The sequence below is a fragment of the Oncorhynchus nerka genome, linkage group LG3 (assembly GCF_034236695.1).
Source record: "Oncorhynchus nerka isolate Pitt River linkage group LG3, Oner_Uvic_2.0, whole genome shotgun sequence".
NCBI lineage: Eukaryota > Metazoa > Chordata > Actinopteri > Salmoniformes > Salmonidae > Oncorhynchus > Oncorhynchus nerka.
In genome coordinates, this window is record NC_088398.1 from 20,679,784 (window position 1) to 20,699,464 (window position 19,681).

General features: G+C 42.0%; 3 protein-coding genes across 3 annotated transcripts; 1 reads left to right on the plus strand and 2 right to left on the minus strand.

Annotated features, from left to right (window-relative positions):
• Positions 1-282: 282 nt before the first annotated feature.
• Positions 283-4,491, minus strand: LOC115114604 (ragulator complex protein LAMTOR2). Its single transcript, XM_029643003.2, has 4 exons — positions 4,280-4,491; positions 3,949-4,111; positions 1,895-1,984; positions 283-802 (listed from the first exon to the last, which is right to left on the minus strand). Exons 1-4 carry the CDS (start codon positions 4,345-4,347, stop codon positions 746-748), a joined length of 378 nt encoding a protein of 125 aa, XP_029498863.1. The 5' UTR covers positions 4,348-4,491; the 3' UTR covers positions 283-745.
• Positions 4,492-5,067: 576 nt separating this feature from the next.
• Positions 5,068-11,226, minus strand: LOC115104149 (ubiquilin-4-like). The gene is made up of 11 exons (XM_029625394.2): positions 10,869-11,226; positions 9,686-9,837; positions 9,438-9,589; positions 9,042-9,304; positions 8,567-8,725; positions 8,248-8,473; positions 7,944-8,083; positions 7,747-7,830; positions 7,480-7,595; positions 7,193-7,376; positions 5,068-6,962 (listed from the first exon to the last, which is right to left on the minus strand). The coding sequence occupies exons 1-11, from the start codon at positions 11,013-11,015 to the stop codon at positions 6,804-6,806; spliced, it is 1,782 nt and encodes a 593-aa protein (XP_029481254.2). The 5' UTR covers positions 11,016-11,226; the 3' UTR covers positions 5,068-6,803.
• Positions 10,363-19,307, plus strand: LOC115104157 (transmembrane protein 176B). The gene is given in 10 exon segments (XM_029625406.2): positions 10,363-11,056; positions 16,599-16,717; positions 16,720-16,784; positions 17,018-17,082; positions 17,084-17,126; positions 17,423-17,479; positions 17,665-17,874; positions 18,019-18,059; positions 18,176-18,296; positions 18,601-19,307. Coding segments are annotated over 8 exon segments (576 nt in total). The 5' UTR covers positions 10,363-11,056; positions 16,599-16,623; the 3' UTR covers positions 18,177-18,296; positions 18,601-19,307.
• The last annotated feature ends 374 nt before the right edge of the window (positions 19,308-19,681 follow it).

Genomic DNA, 19,681 nt, shown 5'->3' on the forward strand with positions numbered 1-19,681 from the left:
TGTTTCCATTGCTAAATGTTTTGCTACAGTATGCAACTATGGAATGAACCAACCCCTGGTTCTGTTAATCTCAAACCAGGAACACAAAGCAACAGTAAAATGGACCTAGAAACAGTGTTGATAAAGGTCTGAATTGTCAAACAGAAATATATATATATCAGTAATAACAATACTGTCAAACAATTGGCAAGGTAGTCTGTTCAGCAAACCTGTAATGCAAAAAACCAACTTGGTACCCCTGGAACAAAAAAATCTAAGGTATAAATCAAATACATAAAACCATTTATTTCATATCCCTTGAAGATAATGTTTTTTATTGATTTTTCAATTAAAAAAAACAACTTATGGATAGCCTGTTACAAAGGGATATCATACATTTTATTGCGTGGCAGCAACAGACAAATGTAAGATTCTGACTAGGGTAAACAGTGAATGCCTTAACGTTAATGTGTCAGCATTTTCAGCAGTCCTCTTGAATCTCAAAGATGTACCTAGCCAGCCTTACACAAAGTATGAGCTTGACTTTTGAACTGCATGCCACAAAAGGCCAAATTACTAAAAACTCAAGCATTAAGTTAGAGCATATTGAGTATAAATATAGTAAATCAGAAGATAAATACTCAGTTCATTCATACACAGACTGCAGTGGTTCATGAAGACCAGGTAAAGCATTCACATCAGCAATAAGAGTTCATGTATGTTCAGGGGAGACAAAATGGAAGACAACGCTCCAGCCAGACTTCCCCTATGACGCAGCAACTTGAGTTAAAGGTTCCTCCAGATAAAGCACCAGTGCTTCAGCCTAAAAATACCACACAGACAGGAGAAATATGCTTAGTATGGTATGCAGACATGATCTGTGCTCATGGCTCTTTAAATTACATACAGTTGAAGTTTACATACACCTTAGCCAAATACATTTAAACTCAGTTTTTCCACAATTCCTGACATATAATCCTAGTAAAAATTCCCTGTATTAGGTCAGTTAGGATCACCACTTTATTTTAAGAATGTGAAATGTCAGAATAATAGTAGAGAGAATGATTTATTTCATCACATTCCCAGTGGGTCAGAACTTTACATACACTCAATTAGTATTTGGTAGCATTGCCTTTAAAATTTATTTATGATTTAATTTTGATTTAGATGCACTATTGTAAAGTGGCTGTTCCACTGGATGTCTTAAGGTGAACGCACCAATTTGTAAGTCGCTCTGGATAAGAGCGTCAGCTAAATGACTTAAATGTAATGTAAATGTAAAATTGTTTAACTTGGGTCAAACGTTTTGGGTAGCCTTCCACAAGCTTCCCACAATAAGTTGGGTGAATTTTGGCCCATTCCTCCTGACAGAGCAGGTGTAACTGAGTTAGGTTTCTAGGCTTCCTTGCTCACACACACGCCATCTCAGTTCTGCCCACACATTTTTATATAGGATTGAGTTCAGGGCTTTGTGATGGCCACTCCAATACCTTGACTTTGTTGTCCTTAAGCCATTTTGCCACAACTTTGGAAGTATGCTTGGAGTCATTGTCCATTTGGAAGACCCATTTGCGACCAAGATTTATCTCAAGACATTAGTCAGGAAGTTGTCGCTTCAATATATCCACATAATTTTCCACCCTCATGATGCCATCTATTTTGTGAAGTGCACCAGTCTCTCCTGCAGCAAAGCACCCCCACAACATGATGCTGCCACTCCCGTGCTTCACGGTTGGGATGGTGTGGTTGAAAAACAAGTTATGACTCCAACCTAAGTGTATGTAAACTTCCGACTTCAACAGTACATACTTGTTCTCTTCAGGAATAAGTCATGAGTGTTTTGTAATTTCAAATACAACACAATTCAAATACCAATGTTACCAATGTCATCCACTCTCAAAGTATTCTTCCTCACCTTGGCTTTAAGCATTCCAAAGCCCACAGTCTCTTTGGCATACATGCACAACAGTAGGTTAGCTACCCGTGTAATGGCCACCCTGCCTTCCTGCAAAGAGAAGACAAGAAAGGAATAGATAAAAATGCATGCACATTGAATTTCAATTGACATTTGATGGTAATTAGAGGTCAACCGATTAATCGGAATGGCCGATTAATTAGGGCGCTATTTCAAGTTTTCATAACAATCGGAAATCTGTATTTTTGGGTTAACTGCCTCGTTCAGGGGCAGAATGACAGATTTTTACCTTGTCAGCTCGGGATTCAATCTTGCAACCTTACAGTTAAACTAGTTCAACGCTCTAACCACCTGATTACATTGCACTCCACGAGGAGCCTGCCTGTTACGCGAATGCAGTAAGCCAAGGTAAGTTGCTCGCTAGCATCAAACTTATCTTATAAAAAACAATCAATCAATCAATCCTAATCAATAGTTAACTACATATGGTTGATGATATTACTAGTTTATCTAGCGTGTCCAGCGTTGCATATAATCGATGCGGTGCGTATTCGCGAAAAAGGACTGTCGTTGCTCCAATGTGTACCTAATCATAAACATCAATGCCTTTCTTAAAATCAAGACACAGAAGTATATATTTTTAAACCTGCATATTTAGCTAAAAGAAATCCAGATTAGCAGGCAATATTAACCAGGTGAAATTGTGTCACTTCTCTTGCGTTCATTGCATGCAGAGTCAGTGTATATGCAACAGTTTGGGCCGCCTAATTTGCCAGAATTTTACATAATTATGGCATAACATTGAAGGTTGTGCAATGTAACAGGAATATTTAGACTTATGGATGCCATCCGTTAGATAAAATACGGAACTGTTCCGTATTTCACTGAAAGAATAAACGTCTTGTTTTCGAGATGATCGTTTCCGGATTCGACCATATTAATGACCTAAGGCTCGTATTTCTGTGTGTTATTATGTTATAATTAAGTCTATGATTTGATAGAGCAGTCTGACTGAGCGGTGGTAGGCACCAGCAGGCTCATAAGCATTCATTCAAACAGCACTTTAGTGCGTTTTGCCAGCAGCTCTTCGTTGTGCTTCAAGCATTGCGCTGTTTATGACTTCAAGCCTATCAACTCCCGAGATTAGGCTGGTGTAGCCGATGTGAAATAGCTAACTAGTTAGCGGGGTGCGCGCTAATAGCGTTTCAAACGTCACTCGCTCTGAGACTTGGAGTGGTTGTTCCCCTTGCTCTGCATGGGTAACGCTGCTTCGAGGGTGGCTGTTGTCGATGTGTTCCTGGTTCGAGCGAGGAGAGGGACGGAAGCTATACTGTTACACTGGCAATACTAAAGTGCCTATAAGAACATCCAATAGTCAAACGTTAATGAAATACAAATGGTAGAGAGAGAAATAGTCCTATAATTCCTATAATAACTACAACCTAAAACCTCTTACCTGGGACTATTGAAGACTCATGTTAAAAGGAACCACCAGTTTTCATATGTTCTCATGTTCTGAGCAAGGAACTTAAACGTTAGCTTTCTTACATGGCACATATTGCACTTTTACTTTCTTCTCCAACACTTTGTTTTTGCATTATTTTTATTGAACATGTTTCATTATTTATTTGAGGCTAAATTGATTTTATTGATGTATTATATTAAGTTAAAATAAGTGTTCATTCAGTATTGTTGTAATTCTCATTATTACGAATGTTTTTTAAAAATGTTTTATTATTAGTAAAAAAATAATAATAAATCGGCCGATCAATCGGTATCGGCATTTTTTTTGGGCCTCCAATAATCGGTATCAGTATCGGCGTTGAAAAATCATAATCGGTTGACCTCTAATGGTGATACTACCTCCCAAGCTGCCATCTAGCCTAGGTCATCATTTTCTACCACTATTTAACTAACGTTATAGGGCATACAACAGATTTTCTCTGGAGTCTCTGACTGTGATACTCAATGGATAATCAAAGCAAGGCAGAATTATGGGGGGGGGGACATTTGGTTCATGCATAGTAACTAGACCATATAGTTCAAACTCTAACCATGCAATCCATCAGAATGAATTTGAGTTTATCTTCGTTAAAAGCTTGATGCCCATTCTTGTCATAGGCCGACCAGATGTTGCTTGCGATGGCAGCGGTCACTCGAGCGTCAGTGTCCCCATAGCCAGAGTAAGCCAAAAGAGACCCTTCATTGTTTAACAATCTGCGGGGAGAACATGTAGATACGTTAGCCAAGGAGAGTGTTAGCTAAGACTTACCTACATGTAGGTAGCTGTCGTTAAAAGTAATCTTAAGAACAAATGATTAGCCAACTTAGCTAGATAGCAAAAATGAACGCTATATTCACGTGCCTCTGCCACTCAGTACTTACAGTGTGCTTTGTACTCCGCTTGTATTTGCCTGGCTGAGAACTTGCGTCAATGCTTTTGGCCGCAACATGGTTGGAGTGAGCAATACTTTGCAGCAACTCGATTAATTTAGGCGAAATTATGATGAAATGTATATTATCACCCAGTTCAGTGACTTCTTCAATAACAACACAATCCAGTCAACTGACCCCTTCAACTTCCTGATACAAATCGTAATGCATTATGGGAATGACACTGGCAGTGGGTGCGTTCCAGACGATTGAAACCGGTCACTGGAATAATATATTCAAATGCACCAATTCAGCTCAGATCTGCCCCAATTATAGAATTTATATCCTTTTCATGTTGCTCCTGAGATGTTAAACAATTGTCCAAGTAAGGGGACTGGGGGAGAATCTGTATTAGAAGAACAGAGTTAGCTAATTGCAGTTATTGAATAAAGTCACAATATGGTATATCAAGGGCACAAAATGGCATATATCCCCATCATATTTTCAGACATGAGATTCCGATCAGTTAAAAAATTATAATAGCTACCCCGAGTAACCTCTGCGGTGAGGCCGGATGAATCTAACAATTTCATTGCTCCCAACTTCACAGCCCAAGCATAATTGATGAGATTGAACTAGCTCCAGTCATTTGTTTATAACTTACACAGCTTTCATTTAGCCACCATTTTAGACCAGGATCTTCAAAGTGATATGAAATTATCATAAATTGAAAATCTAAGAAATCCATGCTTTTATACATTTTGTCATCATGGAGGAAAATAAACAAATCCAAGCTCCTCTCTGGTGAATGTTAAAACAGCTTAATGCTTAATTGCCATTAAGATATTTCAATGTTTATTTCAGTTCACAATTTATATTTTCAAGCTTGGTCCTTTTATGATCTACCAAATATGCATGGTCACCACTATAACTTTCCCACCTCTCAAACTACACACAATTCCCATACAAGTTGAACAAATCATCCATATCAAGTTCATATAATTTCATAACATACACAATGTAGACTAGTGTTAATCACACCTGGTCCTAGGGGGTTGCAGTCAGTGTGAACAGGCTAAGTCTCCAACATTAACTATTCATCAAGATCATGAATAGCTGAATCACATGTGTTTGCGCTGGGCTTGCACTCAATTCCAATTTCACTTTGCCAAAAGGGTGCGGATTGGCGTAAACTTGGGCTAAATGAAGTTTCCACCACATTTCTCACTGCAGTCCAGTCCAGTGCTTTTAAATCTGAGGTGGGGTGAACAAGTGTGCATTTTGAGGATTGAGAATCTGAATTCAGCATAGGGTGCATCCCTCCAGGATCAGGAGTGAAGACTACTGGTGTAGACCATGCTTCTGAACTAAATGAATCACCACCACACACTTGATCATGTTTCTTGAAAGGTATTATTAGAATAGATAACAGTGTGACTCCAAGAAAAAGGCAGCGCTGAACAGATGTTCTTTAACTGTAGGTACTGCAACTAATATGTATGGGTTTAAGAAAAACTATTCTCTATGCTATTAGTACACTTTGTCGTTATAGATTTCACAAATTATTTTGGAATATATTGCTGAACCCAATACATACATTTTTATCAGGCACTAAACCGCTGCTTGTATGAAAATACACAAAATGGTTAACGTAAAAGGTGTCTGCATTTTTATCATTGCTCAGATTAAAACATTGAGGTCTTATCACAACCCATAATCAGAGCCTAAACGGTTGAATAATTTACACTCAATAGCATTCATTGACTCAATGTAGCATGAACTACAGAGCTCACCAAGCTACCTTGCCCGACCTTCCAATCTGAAAAGCGTCCCTTCCAAAAAAGCTGAAAGTGTAAGCAAACAGCTGAACCAGGGGCACTATAGTGCTCAAACAGAGAATCCAACAGCCAGGATCAGTTTTGAAGGATGTCAAAAAATGATTAAAGCAGAAGGTAAACTGAAGGTGAGTGGTAAAGAAAAGAGAAGGTAACTTCTACAGCTCCTGTAATAAATACTAGTCAATCAGGCATGATAGAGTGAAATTAAGTAAAAACAAGCAGGTTCTCATGACAATGAAAGAATGAGTGATTCCTCTGACCTATGATTTCAACACTCATATTCCTCCAAATTTCAACTCGTTACCGGCTAAACACAATCCATTAAGATGGGTTAAGTCGGCAACCTCATGCATGTCCAGCAAATGGGCAGTCATTTCAGAAATAATCTCCCATAGTCAACAGAGGAAGTAGTCATGTTAGTGGTGGCGTCATTTTGCAGCGATGTCATCATTCCACAGGGTTGATATGAGATCTCTCCAATAGAAACTTGAATCTGAACACCCACTTCCTGCCCCCATATCTTTCCTACTTTTCACAGATCAGCCAAAGAGATGAATAGTAATTGGAATTCAGTTGAGTCTATCTGAGGGGCTTGTCAGACTGTGATGAAGGACTGTGTTCATTTGTAAACTCCCACTCCAGCCCTCAACCCCCCTACCTAACCCCTCTCTCCCAGTAATCTCAGGGGGCTAAGGGAGTTAGGAGGGCTGGGAGCCCAGCAGTCTCTCAATGGCAGCGTTGATGTCTCCCCCCGTGGCGATGAGGGCCTGCAGGTTGGCCTCGCGGTTGATGAAGCCCATGGCGCTGAGCTGGTCCAGCTGCTGCTGAAACCGCACCTCCGGGGTTACTGTCTGGGTCTGCGAAGGGGAGCATAACCAAAGTCAATTTTTATATGAGCCTACATGGAAAATGTTGCTGGGGTCCTATTTGAGTGACTGTTAGGAGACAAGTCTCAGTACCAGTATTAATTGGTTTTAGGTCAATGAGGCCAGTAGAAACACAAAGCTAATGCTAACCCACTGGATAATAGCAAAGTATAGTTACCAAGTAGAAAGTCAGAAATTGTGTTTACAGCTCAATGACATACCGATGAGCTGCCTCCTCCTCCTCCAGCAAACATCTGTAACATCTGCTGCATGAGCTGCTGCTGCTGTTGGGATGGGTTAGTGGCAGCAGTGGGATTTGAGCCCTGTGTTGGGGGAGGAAGATTTTCTGGGGCCACACTGCCTCCTGTGGTTGGAGGAATCACTGGGATCCCACCAGGAGCCAAACTAGGAGAAGAACCATAGTTTAAGTGGCATCATCAATAAAATCAAATGTATAAAGCACGAGTCTGTCCAGTAAGCATCTACTGGATAATAGATGGTACAGTACCTGGGCATGAGCCCGGGGGCTTCCGTCTGTAGGGTCTGCAGGCCCTGCTGGATCTGCATGAGAGCCTGCATGGCCCGGGGGTTAGTCATCACAGACAGTGACTCAGGATTCTGCATCTGTAAAATAACCATTTAGTTGGTCAACCCAAATGATGTTCCATTTAGTCACAGTCAGAAACTCAGCACCTTCCATAACACTCTGTCGTCTTTTTTGTTGTTGTTGTCAGTATATGGAACTAAAGTGTATAACTGGAGACAGAAATCTGACCTGTTGGAGAAAGACCGGCATCTGATGTCTCAACTGTTCCTGTAACTGGGGGTTTCCGGCAAAGAGGGGGTTGTTCAGCATTGCCTGAGGGAATTAGTAAAGAATTACGCAATGATTCTACTCTTCACACAAAATAGCCTAGAATATTCATCAGGACTTCTGAATCCTACTGCAGAGAGGGCTGAAGTTGTGCAGACCTGCGAGGCGAGGTCAGGGTTCTGCGCCAGCGACTGCATCATACTGCGCATGTAGGGCGCAGACAGCATGTTCTGCATCAGCTGGGGGTTCTCAGAGATCTGCTGCATCAGACTCTGCATGCCAGGGCTACCGAACACACCTGGACAGATTATAGGGTGTGGAGTGAGAGATACAGACGGATCAGCTAAGCAGCAAAACAAGGGTTATACTCAAATGTGGTATGTTAATACAGGTGTAAGGGGAAATATAGTTTTGCAGATTGACTAAAAGGTGAAAGTGCTTCTTCTGATGTAGTGGTGTTACCGTTGCCCAGCCCAGAGGCGTTGATGCCCAGGGGGTTGGAGGCACTGGGTACAGTCCCGCCAGCGGAGGAGGTTGTTGTCGTGGAGGCACCAGTCCCCCTGATCTCTGAGGGGGTCGTTCCAGGGGGTCCCCAGGGGTTTGGTAAGGGCTCCCTGTTCTCTGTTCTGGAGGGCTGCACGCCAGAGTCCAAGTTGCCCCCCAAAGCAGAGAAGGGATTGTTTCCAAACTATGGATGGGAAAAAAGTGGACTAAGTCACACAACCGGACTTGATTCAAGACAATTCGATGTCTACATATGGTATTTGCAGGAATAAGCTACCTGCTCTCTAGCGGCACTGAACATAGGCTCCTGGATGTCTGTGTACATCCTCCGGAGGGCGTTGTAGCCCCCAGGGATGCTCTCCAGGTTGCTAAGCGCCCGGTCCTGGTTACGCATCATCTCTTGCATCATGGCTGGGTTCCTTGCCAACTCCATGGTCTGAAGAGAGGAAGGGAGTTAACATTATGCATCTGTGCATGATCCTCCTCACATCCATTCCTCCCATCGTTCTGGGAGTGGTGCGGTCTAGTTTAAGGGTTTGGGCCTTTGTAAATTGCACTGTTACATAGACCCCTTTTTACATTTCAACTACATTGTAAGCTAACTACATAAACAAGCAAAATGGTTTGAGTAATATGCTCTTTGAGCATAGGTTCTTAAGAGAGATTAAAATAAAGCCAAGACACACTATGATTCCCCAAAACCAATTATATGACACCTTGAGCAAAGGACCCATCTGAGCTCCAGACTTAACCTGTCTCATAAGTTCAGGGTTGTTGAGCATGTGGGAGATCTCAGGGTTGCGCTCCATCAGCTGCTGCATCTGAGGGTTTGTCACAATCATCTGCCTCATCAGGTCTGGGTTGGACATCATGTTCTGCACCAAAGGGTTGTCCATGATTTGAGACAGCATCTCCGGGTTGGACATCAGCTGTCTCTGCATCTGCTGCTGCATCTCCATGAAGTTGGCCGAGCCCATGCCCATGCCTGACAGGCTAGATAGGTCACCAAACCCACCTATGCAGACACAAGGGGGCGGTGGATTACTGGAAGGATATAGGTTAGTGCCTAGTTGTGTGGATGTTGAGTAGTTGTATGGCGATATGGCCGTCTTTCTGTGAGATGGTTTGGTGGGGACTGGGTCACTAACTCAGTAAGTTGGGTGGCTGTGTGGAGGCTGGGGTAGGCCCAGTGCCTGGTGTTGTGCTGTCATTGGGCGCTGTGCTGGGGTTAACGCTGCTGTTGGCCTGGGGGGTCCCAGAGCTGGATGCCGAGGACTGGGATGTGCCACCAACTGTAGCCCTGGAGAAAAAGCGAGGTCATTATCAACCTAAATGTTCCCATTATCTCACACACAAAATCGTGTCACTAGAATAGTGGGCAAGAAAATCTTCTTACTTGGGAGCAGTCTTGATGACAAGGTGAACAGTGAGTCCGTCCTTGATGCCGTGTTGGTTCAGTGTGTCTCCATCCTTTAAGATTTTGCCAGCAAAAATCAACACCAGCTGGTCCTGCTTGGCATTAAACCTTTTGGATATCTCCTCTTTAAACTGTATGCACGAGACAGAATGAAGTGGCCAGTGAAGACAAATGGGAATGAAGAGGATAGGTACACACCCAAATCATTCAATGTTGGTCAAAAAAACAAGTTATCTTGGCTTAGCTAGCTAACGTTAGCTAACGATGTGAATCTGCTAGCTGTCCTTTTAGTTTTATAAAGAACAATGGAGGTCAAATATTAATGGTTTAGGGAATCACCAAATACAACATTAACCATGTCGCCAGCCGTGAATTTAACGATCAGTTTCCCGAGTGTGGGTATAATTTGTGGGACGTTCCAAAAACTTCGTAAATAACAAGGTTGCCAACAAACAACGCATACAAAGTTGTATAGCGGCAGAATAAGATACCGGGTAGGGAGCGGGCTATTTCATAAAACATTTCACTCACCACGTTTATTCCGAAAAATGTCTGTCCTCACTTTGGTAGCCTACGGACAAACATTAAGAATAAGCTACGTGGTGAGTTGATGCCTATTCGGCAGCTAGGTGAATTGATCCTGCTACTTTGTATGCGTTGCTACTTTGTATGCGTTGTTTGTTGGCAACCTTGTACTTTACGAAGTTTTTGGAACAGATTCCTGTTGGAACTTTAAACAAATTATACCCACCGGTTTCCCAATCGGCTTTCGCAATGGCCGGAGCCTCCGTTGGCTAGCCGGTTATCAGCTAACCTGATCGCAGCTAAAGTTAGCTAGCTAGATGAGCCTGACAGAGACGTAGCTGGCTGGCTAGCTTACTCACAAGCTAACGTTAGCTAGTTGCGTAGTTAGCTAGCTCATGCTTGCTATACATGTCTTTACACAGTGCCGATTGTGCAAAACACGAGTAAAACTACTATTAGGAACAGACTTAAGGAAATGGACAAGTTGAAAAAAAATATTACTAGTCAGGAAAATGAGATGATTCTTCCCAATTAACATCGAAAACCTGCTAGGTAATAGTTGGCTAGCTAACTTCGATTTATGCTTATTAGCCACAGCATGACTTGCATAACTGACTGTGTAAACAAATGCGAATACCTGTGCGACAGAAGAATCCTCCGATATCGCGATCTCCTCTTTATCTTTCGGAGTTTTTACCGTGACCACGATCATGGTCTCGTCTGAGGCATCATTTTCAACAACGTTGGAATCCACAGTGGGATCTGTGCCGCTGTTCTCCGCCATCTTTACTCCTCTTCAAATTCACTACATCCAGAGAGGAAGAGGTGAAGCGAGAGGTTTTACTCAGCCCAAAATCTGTCCACGAAAATACGATTTGTTTGTATGGTCATTAAGTGTCGAATTTGGTCAACAAAAATGTGTATATTTTATTTGCTATGTGAGGATTATTTGATCAAATAGAAGTTTCGTAATGGTGTACCAGACGTGGCATTTCGCCAACTTTGAAAAAACGACTTTATCGGAGTTGTGCCTGTTGTCATAGAGGTAGATAGAGGACTCATCATATAACACGTTCAAGCATGGACATTGCCATTGAGGGCTTCTACCGTTAAAGCGGTCAACTAGGTGGGGATTCCTATGAGTTGGGAGTTGTCAACCGATGAAGAAGAAAATCATGTACTACTTTAAAAGGAGTTAGCCTTAAATGTGCTGCCAATGCTGTTACAGACGCTATAATATCACATGCACAAAGATGAGTCCTCTATCTATCTCTATGGCCTGTTGTTGACACTCGTATCGGCCCTCTCATTGGCTAGAATGGTGCCACGTGCTCTCGCATCGCCCGCCTTCCATCTTTGAGGACATGTATTTCCATTGTTATAGCGGTCACTTTACTATCTCGTCAATATAATAATCTTTGCTACATCACAAAACTAGCTAACAAAATTCTCAAGCTGAGATGAAAGCAGTATTACCTTAGGTTTTTGCAACGTTGAAGTCTAGTGGTGTGGGGGTGTCATTGCATTTGGCCAAAATGTATGTGTACTACTCAATTATGTATATAAACCCAGTTCTAAATCACTGTCAAATCTAAAATTGTAATGCTGAGAATAAAAGTGGGCAAATACTTTATATATTAAATATTATATTTAAAGGGGCAATCTGCAGTTGCCACGTACATTTTTGGACCCCTAAATTGATTCTTGAAGAATATAATTTATGCTTTAGTTCATAAATTAACAATCAACACCCTATCAAACCCAAAATATAAGCTTGTTTTACTCCAATGTTTGTAAACAATGTAAATGTAAACAAACACTGCATCCTAAAAACTTGGTTGAAAATAAAATGTTAATATCAGATGGTCAGTCCTTGCACCATTATGTTTATGAATGTGAGAGTGGTTTATATTTCTCCAAGGCCCATCCCTCGAATTTTTACCACACCGTAACATAGTTGGGGTGTATACCTTGTTATTGTTTTAACTGCAGATTGTCCCTTTAAAGTATTGTAGTTGTTTTGTGCGGTAATGAGCATAAAATCCCACATGCATTCATTTAATTCTTTAATGACATGAAAATTAGGGTTTGAAGGTGAATAACAGCCTATCATGCCTAATAACTCAATCAAAGCACTGCACGACCTAATGCATTTTTCCTAAAGTAATATCATATAAAAAAATATTAATGAAAGCTGTGGAAGGAAACAGGACGTTTCGGTAGGCTTCAATTTTATAAATGCCAACAGATAATTTGTTCATTGGACATAGTGGGATCTTTTTGTGTCGGTAAAATTAATTACGCGAGAAATGGCGGCGCATGGAAAACGCCTTTATGCGCAAATATTGATTGGATATAATAATTGTCATATAAAAGTACATTTGGATGTGGCGTGCGCGCAGTGGGTCATTTTTATTTATTTATTTTTATTTCACCTTTATTTAACCAGGTAGGCTAGTTGAGAACAAGTTCTCATTTGCAACTGCGACCTGGCCAAGAGAAAGCATAGCAGTGTGAACAGACAACACAGAGTTACACATGGAGTAAACAATTAACAAGTCAATAACACAGTAGAAAGAAAAAGTGGAGTCTATATACATTGTGTGCAAAAGGCATGAGGAGGTAGGCGAATAATTACAATTTTGCAGATTAACACTGGAGTGATAAATGATCAGATAGTCATGTACAGGTAGAGATATTGGTGTGCAAAAGAGCAGAAAAGTAAATAAATAAAAACAGTATGGGGATGAGGAAGGTAAAAATGGGTGGGCTACCGATAGACTATGTACAGCTGCAGCGATCGGTTAGCTGCTCAGACAGCAGATGTTTGAAGTTGGTGAGGGAGATAAAATTCTCCAACTTCAGCGATTTTTGCAATTCGTTCCAGTCACAGGCAGCAGTGAACTGGAACGAAAGGCGGCCAAATGAGGTGTTGGCTTTAGGGATGATCAGTGAGATACACCTGCTGGAGCGCGTGCTACGGATGGGTGTTGCCATCGTGACCAGTGAACTGAGATAAGGCGGAGCTTTACCTAGCATGGACTTGTAGATGACCTGGAGCCAGTGGGTCTGGCGACGAATATGTAGCGAGGGCCAGCCGACTAGAGCATACAGGTCGCAGTGGTGGGTGGTATAAGGTGCTTTAGTGACAAAATGGATGGCACTGTGATAAACTGCATCCAGTTTGCTGAGTAGAGTGTTGGAAGCAATTTTGTAGATGACATCGCCAAAGTCGAGGATCGGTAGGATAGTCAGTTTTACTAGGGTAAGTTTGGCGGCGTGAGTGAAGGAGGCTTTGTTGCGGAATAGAAAGCCGACTCTAGATTCGATTTTCAATTGGAGATGTTTGATATGAGTCTGGAAGGAGAGTTTACAGTCTAGCCAGACACCTAGGTACTTATAGATGTCCACATATTCAAGGTCGGAACCATCCAGGGTGGTGATGCTGGTCAGGCGTGCGGGTGCAGGCAGCGAACGGTTGAAAAGCATGCATTTGGTTTTACTAGCGTTTAAGAGCAGTTGGAGGCCACGGAAGGAGTGTTGTATGGCATTGAAGCTCGTTTGGAGGTTAGATAGCACAGTGTCCAAGGACGGGCCGGAAGTATATAGAATGGTGTCGTCTGCGTAGAGGTGGATCAGGGAATCGCCCGCAGCAAGAGCAACATCATTGATATATACAGAGAAAAGAGTCGGCCCGAGGATTGAACCCTGTGGCACCCCCATAGAGACTGCCAGAGGACCGGACAGCATGCCCTCCGATTTGACACACTGAACTCTGTCTGCAAAGTAGTTGGTGAACCAGGCAAGGCAGTCATCCGAAAAACCGAGGCTACTGAGTCTGCCGATAAGAATATGGTGATTGACAGAGTCGAATGCCTTGGCAAGGTCAATGAAGACGGCTGCACAGTACTGTCTTTTATCGATGGCGGTTATGATATCGTTTAGTGCCTTGAGCGTGGCTGAGGTGCACCCGTGACCGGCTCGGAAACCAGATTGCACAGCGGAGAAGGTACGGTGGGATTCAAGATGGTCAGTGACCTGTTTGTTGACTTGGCTTTCGAAGACCTTAGATAGGCAGGGCAGGATGGATATAGGTCTGTAACAGTTTGGGTCCAGGGTGTCTCCCCCTTTGAAGAGGGGGATGACTGCGGCAGCTTTCCAATCCTTGGGGATCTCAGACGATATGAAAGAGAGGTTGAACAGGCTGGTAATAGGGGTTGCGACAATGGCGGCGGATAGTTTCAGAAATAGAGGGTCCAGATTGTCAAGCCCAGCTGATTTGTACGGGTCCAGGTTTTGCAGCTCTTTCAGAACATCTGCTATCTGGATTTGGGTAAAGGAGAACCTGGAGAGGCTTGGACGAGTAGCTGCGGGGGGGCGGACCTGTTGGCCGAGGTTGGAGTAGCCAGGCGGAAGGCATGGCCAGCCGTTGAGAAATGCTTGTTGAAGTTTTCGATAATCATGGATTTATCGGTGGTGACCGTGTTACCTAGCCTCAGGGCAGTGGGCAGCTGGGAGGAGGTGCTCTTGTTCTCCATGGACTTCACAGTGTCCCAGAACTTTTTGGAGTTGGAGCTACAGGATGCAAATTTCTGCCTGAAGAAGCTGGCCTTAGCTTTCCTGACTGACTGCGTGTATTGGTTCCTGACTTCCCTGAACAGTTGCATATCGCGGGGACTATTCAATGCTATTGCAGTCCGCCACAGGATGTTTTTGTGCTGGTCTAGGGCAGTCAGGTCTGGAGTGAACCAAGGGCTATATCTGTTCTTAGTTCTGCATTTTTTGAACGGAGCATGCTTATCTAAAATGGTGAGGAAGTTACTTTTAAAGAATGACCAGGCATCCTCAACTGACGGGATGAGGTCAATGTCCTTCCAGGATACCCGGGCCAGGTCGAACAGACAACCAGGGTTCTTCAGTTTGTCAGGAAATGACAGGAATTCATTGTATGTTTATTATTCATTGGGGGAAGGGTTAACCTCTCAGTTCCTCTAAACTGAGGAGGTACTGTTAGGAACTAGCTGAGACTGGTTGAGCCCTCCCTATCAGCTACTTCCCTGTAAGGAAACCAAACTGTGCATCAAGCAGACTGGTCTACCAATGATCACATAGGACCTATAGAGGTGTCCATCTCAATTGCCAGGAATGGAGGAGCTCACTTTCTCTAAAAAATATGCATTTGTTGTTGAATAATACATTTTGAGTGAATTTAAATGGGTGTGTAGTTTCATGCTCTCAAAAAGAAATGTAATCAAATGTAATTACAAAATAGTAAATAAATAGATTATATTGAACAGTTCATACTGCAAATTGAAGCTCAACAGTTATAAAATCTATGCAGACATTTGTCATGGTTTACATTCTCTCGTGAGTCAGCGGGAGGGATCTGAGTGTTTCAGAACACCCAATGGTTGAGTTCGTTTTGCATGGCCGGATGCGCCTGGTAGGCAGAGTATGCTCATTTTAGACCATTCCATTGATCCTTAAGTGAAATCTCCAACCACCCGGGGCCCCGGGACATGCAAAATGAACTCCACCACTGACAGACGCATATGTAACTCCTGGATAGTAGTTTATTTTACAGTACTGTTTAAGCTGTTTTACTGGGACATTATATGGTTCTGCTGCTAACTAAAAAGAATTAAACACGATTTGTACGTACGTGTAGCCTACTTGGTACAAAATGGGTGGAGCACTTTCTAATGCAAAATGGCTGCCATTGATGGCATCGCCCAGTTGGGTGCTATACATTGTATGTGAGTTTCCCCCACATATCTAAGTAAACAATCGGTAGCCTAAATTCTTCACCGTAAAGTGCTGCAGAAATTTGAGCTGTACTGAATTGATTGAATTAACTTGAATTCATTGAATTCAAGTTATTTGAGCAACATGGTCATACAATTGCTGTTTCAAGTAATTTCCCAGAAGAGGGTTTTATGATGTGCACTTCCTGCTCAGGCATAGCAGAGGCTCTACACCCACTCATCACCACACTTTATGACATGCCCTATCATCTTTCAATGAGGCAAGAGATTACCGCAATGAAGGAAAGCAAAGCAACAAAATAATGGGTAGATTAACTTTAATGTTGTCTACATGGGATGGAACCTGTTTGCCACTATGACCCAATTAACACTGTAGCAGTAACAACAAGAGTGCCCTTATTTAGGGCAGATTCAGAGCTGTACAATGCCAGAAATTCTCTAACAAAATGAAAGTCCTTGAAAAAAAGGTGTGTCCTACAGATGCAACACAGACATTATCAGATGTTATTGGAATGAATGTGCACCTTTTAACATGATTACTTACACGGCATACACACTTAATTTAACATTACGATTATTGTTCTGCCTTCCTGTTGATTTAGAGCTGTGTAACCAAGAGTGGCCAGCATGTCAGTGACCGTGACCAATGGCAAAGGGGTGGCTGTATTTACCGTGAACGCTAAAGAAGGAAGCAGTTGGCCCCTGCTCTGTCAAATACTTGGGACCCAGCAAGCTCTGTGTCCCAGAGACCTTGGAGGCTCCAAGCAAATTCCCAGTCAGCTCTGGGGGTGGGTGAACTAAAATACACACACACACACACACACACACACACACACACACACACACACACACACACACACACACACACACACACACACACACACACACACACACACACACACACACACACCACACCACACCACACCACACCACAACATACATGTCTATCACCACTCGGTCACAATTGTCATCAGAAGTGAGAGGGAGTTATCTAAAATGATTATTATTTTTTCTTTCACAGACTATACAGATCATGGTGGGAGTACTCAACATTGACTTGGGAGCGATCCTTGTTAGCACTGATTATTACACTGGCAGGGTATAGGGTTCCTTATTGGCTTGGTGGTGTGGTAAGCTTACTTTATTTTGTTATCGTTTACCATGTTATCATGTTTAGTATGAAACTACATGATTTCACTTGGAGTTATAACCACAGTAAACAAACCAGGAAACATATAAGTAACTTTATTTATTTTAAAATTTTGGCCTGCCTACTTAAGTAGTATTTTTTTTAAAGAAAATGAAGGGTTGAAGTCAAATGTCTGTGTATTTTCTTGTGAGTTTTTTGTTATTTTTGTCAGGACAAATAATGTGTTGATTGTGTAGGTTGTGCGCATTTGATTTTGATATTTCGGTGCCTTCTTAGTTTATAGCAGTTGGCATCATGTGTATATTGGCTGAGAAGTTCCCCAGTCCCTGCTTGGTGAGTTGTTCATTGACCTTAACTCTTTCCTGTCAATCCTTAGCCTCATTTCCTTCCTCCATTGAACAATCATTCAATCTGATCCAGTTGAATTATAATCATCAACTGAATATTTGAGACAACTAGTACTCAGTGGTTTACTCAATTGAGTCAAACTGGTTTTATATTCCCGGATTGTGTTTTAGGTGGGCATCAATATGTTGACGAACCTGTCAGGTGCTTCTCTGGCCATTGCTGGAATTGTACTGGCGAACTGCCATTTCTGGTGGAGTTGCAATGATGACGACTACATCTGGCGAGATGACTACTATGGCGGCCAGGTGAGACAACTACCAAGTCATCCGCAGAGGGATAGACTCTTAGCGAAATGCAAAGATGCCAAGCAGGTTTCACTGGTGAGTGATTTTGAATGAAGTTTTTTAATGATATCCATCATGTGAGGAAGGTGTCCCTTCTCTGTTCTAAGTAAAATATATTAACATTTGATTACATGGATCAAACTGCTTAATTTAGTAATGAATATGTGTGTTCTTCAACAGAGATGGTGGGTTCCATGTTTTAAAGCACATTCTAATAGCTGGTAAGCCAGTCTGTTTCTGTATTTTCCAGTGTTCACCAACACCGCTATTTAGGTAAACATTCCGGTCAACTGTCAATATGTTCAAATCCTCCTCCATGTGTCTGTTCTACCATTAGATGTTGAGGAATGCCTTGGACATCGTGCTCATCGTCCCTGGAGTCCTTCAGCTTTGTGTCACCATCAGCTCTGTGGTGTCGGGTCTCAAGGCTTTGTACAAGGATGGAAAGGAGGGAAAAGGTATGAACAGAGAACCCTTGAACAGAGCGAATACAACGGCCATACAAATGGAAGTAGAATACGGATTTGTAGCACACACACACACACACACACACACACACACACACACACACACACACACACACACACACACACACACACACACACACACACACACACACACACACACACACACACACACACACACACACACACACACACACACACACAACCAACCAACCAATCAACCAACCAACCAACCAACCAAGGTAGTGTTTGTTGTGTCCTCCCAAGTAATGTGTAACTTTGCTCTGATATGTTGCAGAACATCCAGGACCTGGAGCAGCATAAGCCTCTGCTGGAGGAGGTCACCACTAACCCTGCAGCTTAAAGAGCACAGATCTGATATACTTTATTGTCCACGAGGGTCAATTTTGTCGTGGACGATTTAGTGGTGCTGCTTCCACATGAAATCCATAGAATCAAATGTATTCTACATCAATGGAACATCATCATCATACACGCCCCCACACATTTTATGTTTCATACATACAGTATGTAGTACATATAGTTAACATACAACTAGTGTCAAGTCACAGTAAATTAAGTGTGTCTTCATGCAGTTTGAGTCATGTTTTTTGTATTTGTCATTTTTACAAAACTGAAAGGACAGATAAAGGGGAATATATCAAGTTAATTACTGAATTGATTGTTGTATATTATTTCTTTTTTGTATTTTTATATTTTCTTACTGTATTACCCCCCCCAACAAAAACCATACAAATAATAATAATTAACAAACTGTCTTAGCTCAACAGTTTCAAAACCGTTTTCCTTAACATTGCCATCAGGTGGCAGTCATTCCCATACAAACATTGGTTGCTCATAGGTTATCTTGGAGGCAAATACAGGTAACGAAAACGCCAACATAAAGTGTCTTCAGGTCTAAGCCCATAAGGTCGCAATATCTACTAAGTTAAGATATGGAATTGTTTTTAGATGGTCATAAAATTGATAAGTTTGCCATTTGAATTTGAGTACCCCTGTAGGTATATATATTTATATATATATATATATATATATATATATATATATATATATATATATATATATATATGCCTTTACTGCTATAACCCATAGAAACAAATTGATTAACACATTTGTATATGGCAAAACAGACAGTCCAAAAATAAATTGTAAGGAATAAGGTTTTGAAGTGTCTGTCCTATACACTGGCGTAACGCAGTTTCTCTGGACCCCCGCAAGGTTGGAGTGGGGCCCCCACTCTCTAAAATAAACACAATGTGTCAGCCAGAGAGTCACTCACAAAGTTTAGACTACCAACCACTGTCCATGGTGCTGAAATTCGGACATATCTATGCGGCTGCCTATCGGATCGATGATAG

Bases quoted from the DNA above. Each gene is read 5' to 3' on its own strand.
- LOC115114604 (XM_029643003.2), bottom strand. From the start codon at position 4,347: ATGTTGCGGCCAAAAGCATTGACGCAAGTTCTCAGCCAGGCAAATACA. The intron at 1,985-3,948 runs GTTAGAGTTTGA...TTCTCTTTGCAG, and splicing joins TCATTCTGATGGATTGCATG to GAAGGCAGGGTGGCCATTAC. The intron at 803-1,894 runs GTGAGGAAGAAT...TGGTATTTTTAG, and splicing joins TTGGAATGCTTAAAGCCAAG to GCTGAAGCACTGGTGCTTTA.
- LOC115104149 (XM_029625394.2), bottom strand. From the start codon at position 11,015: ATGGCGGAGAACAGCGGCACAGATCCCACTGTGGATTCCAACGTTGTT. The intron at 8,474-8,566 runs GTAGCTTATTCC...TCCCATCCATAG, and splicing joins TCAGTGCCGCTAGAGAGCAG to TTTGGAAACAATCCCTTCTC. The intron at 7,596-7,746 runs GTCAGATTTCTG...GTTATTTTACAG, and splicing joins TGCCGGTCTTTCTCCAACAG to ATGCAGAATCCTGAGTCACT.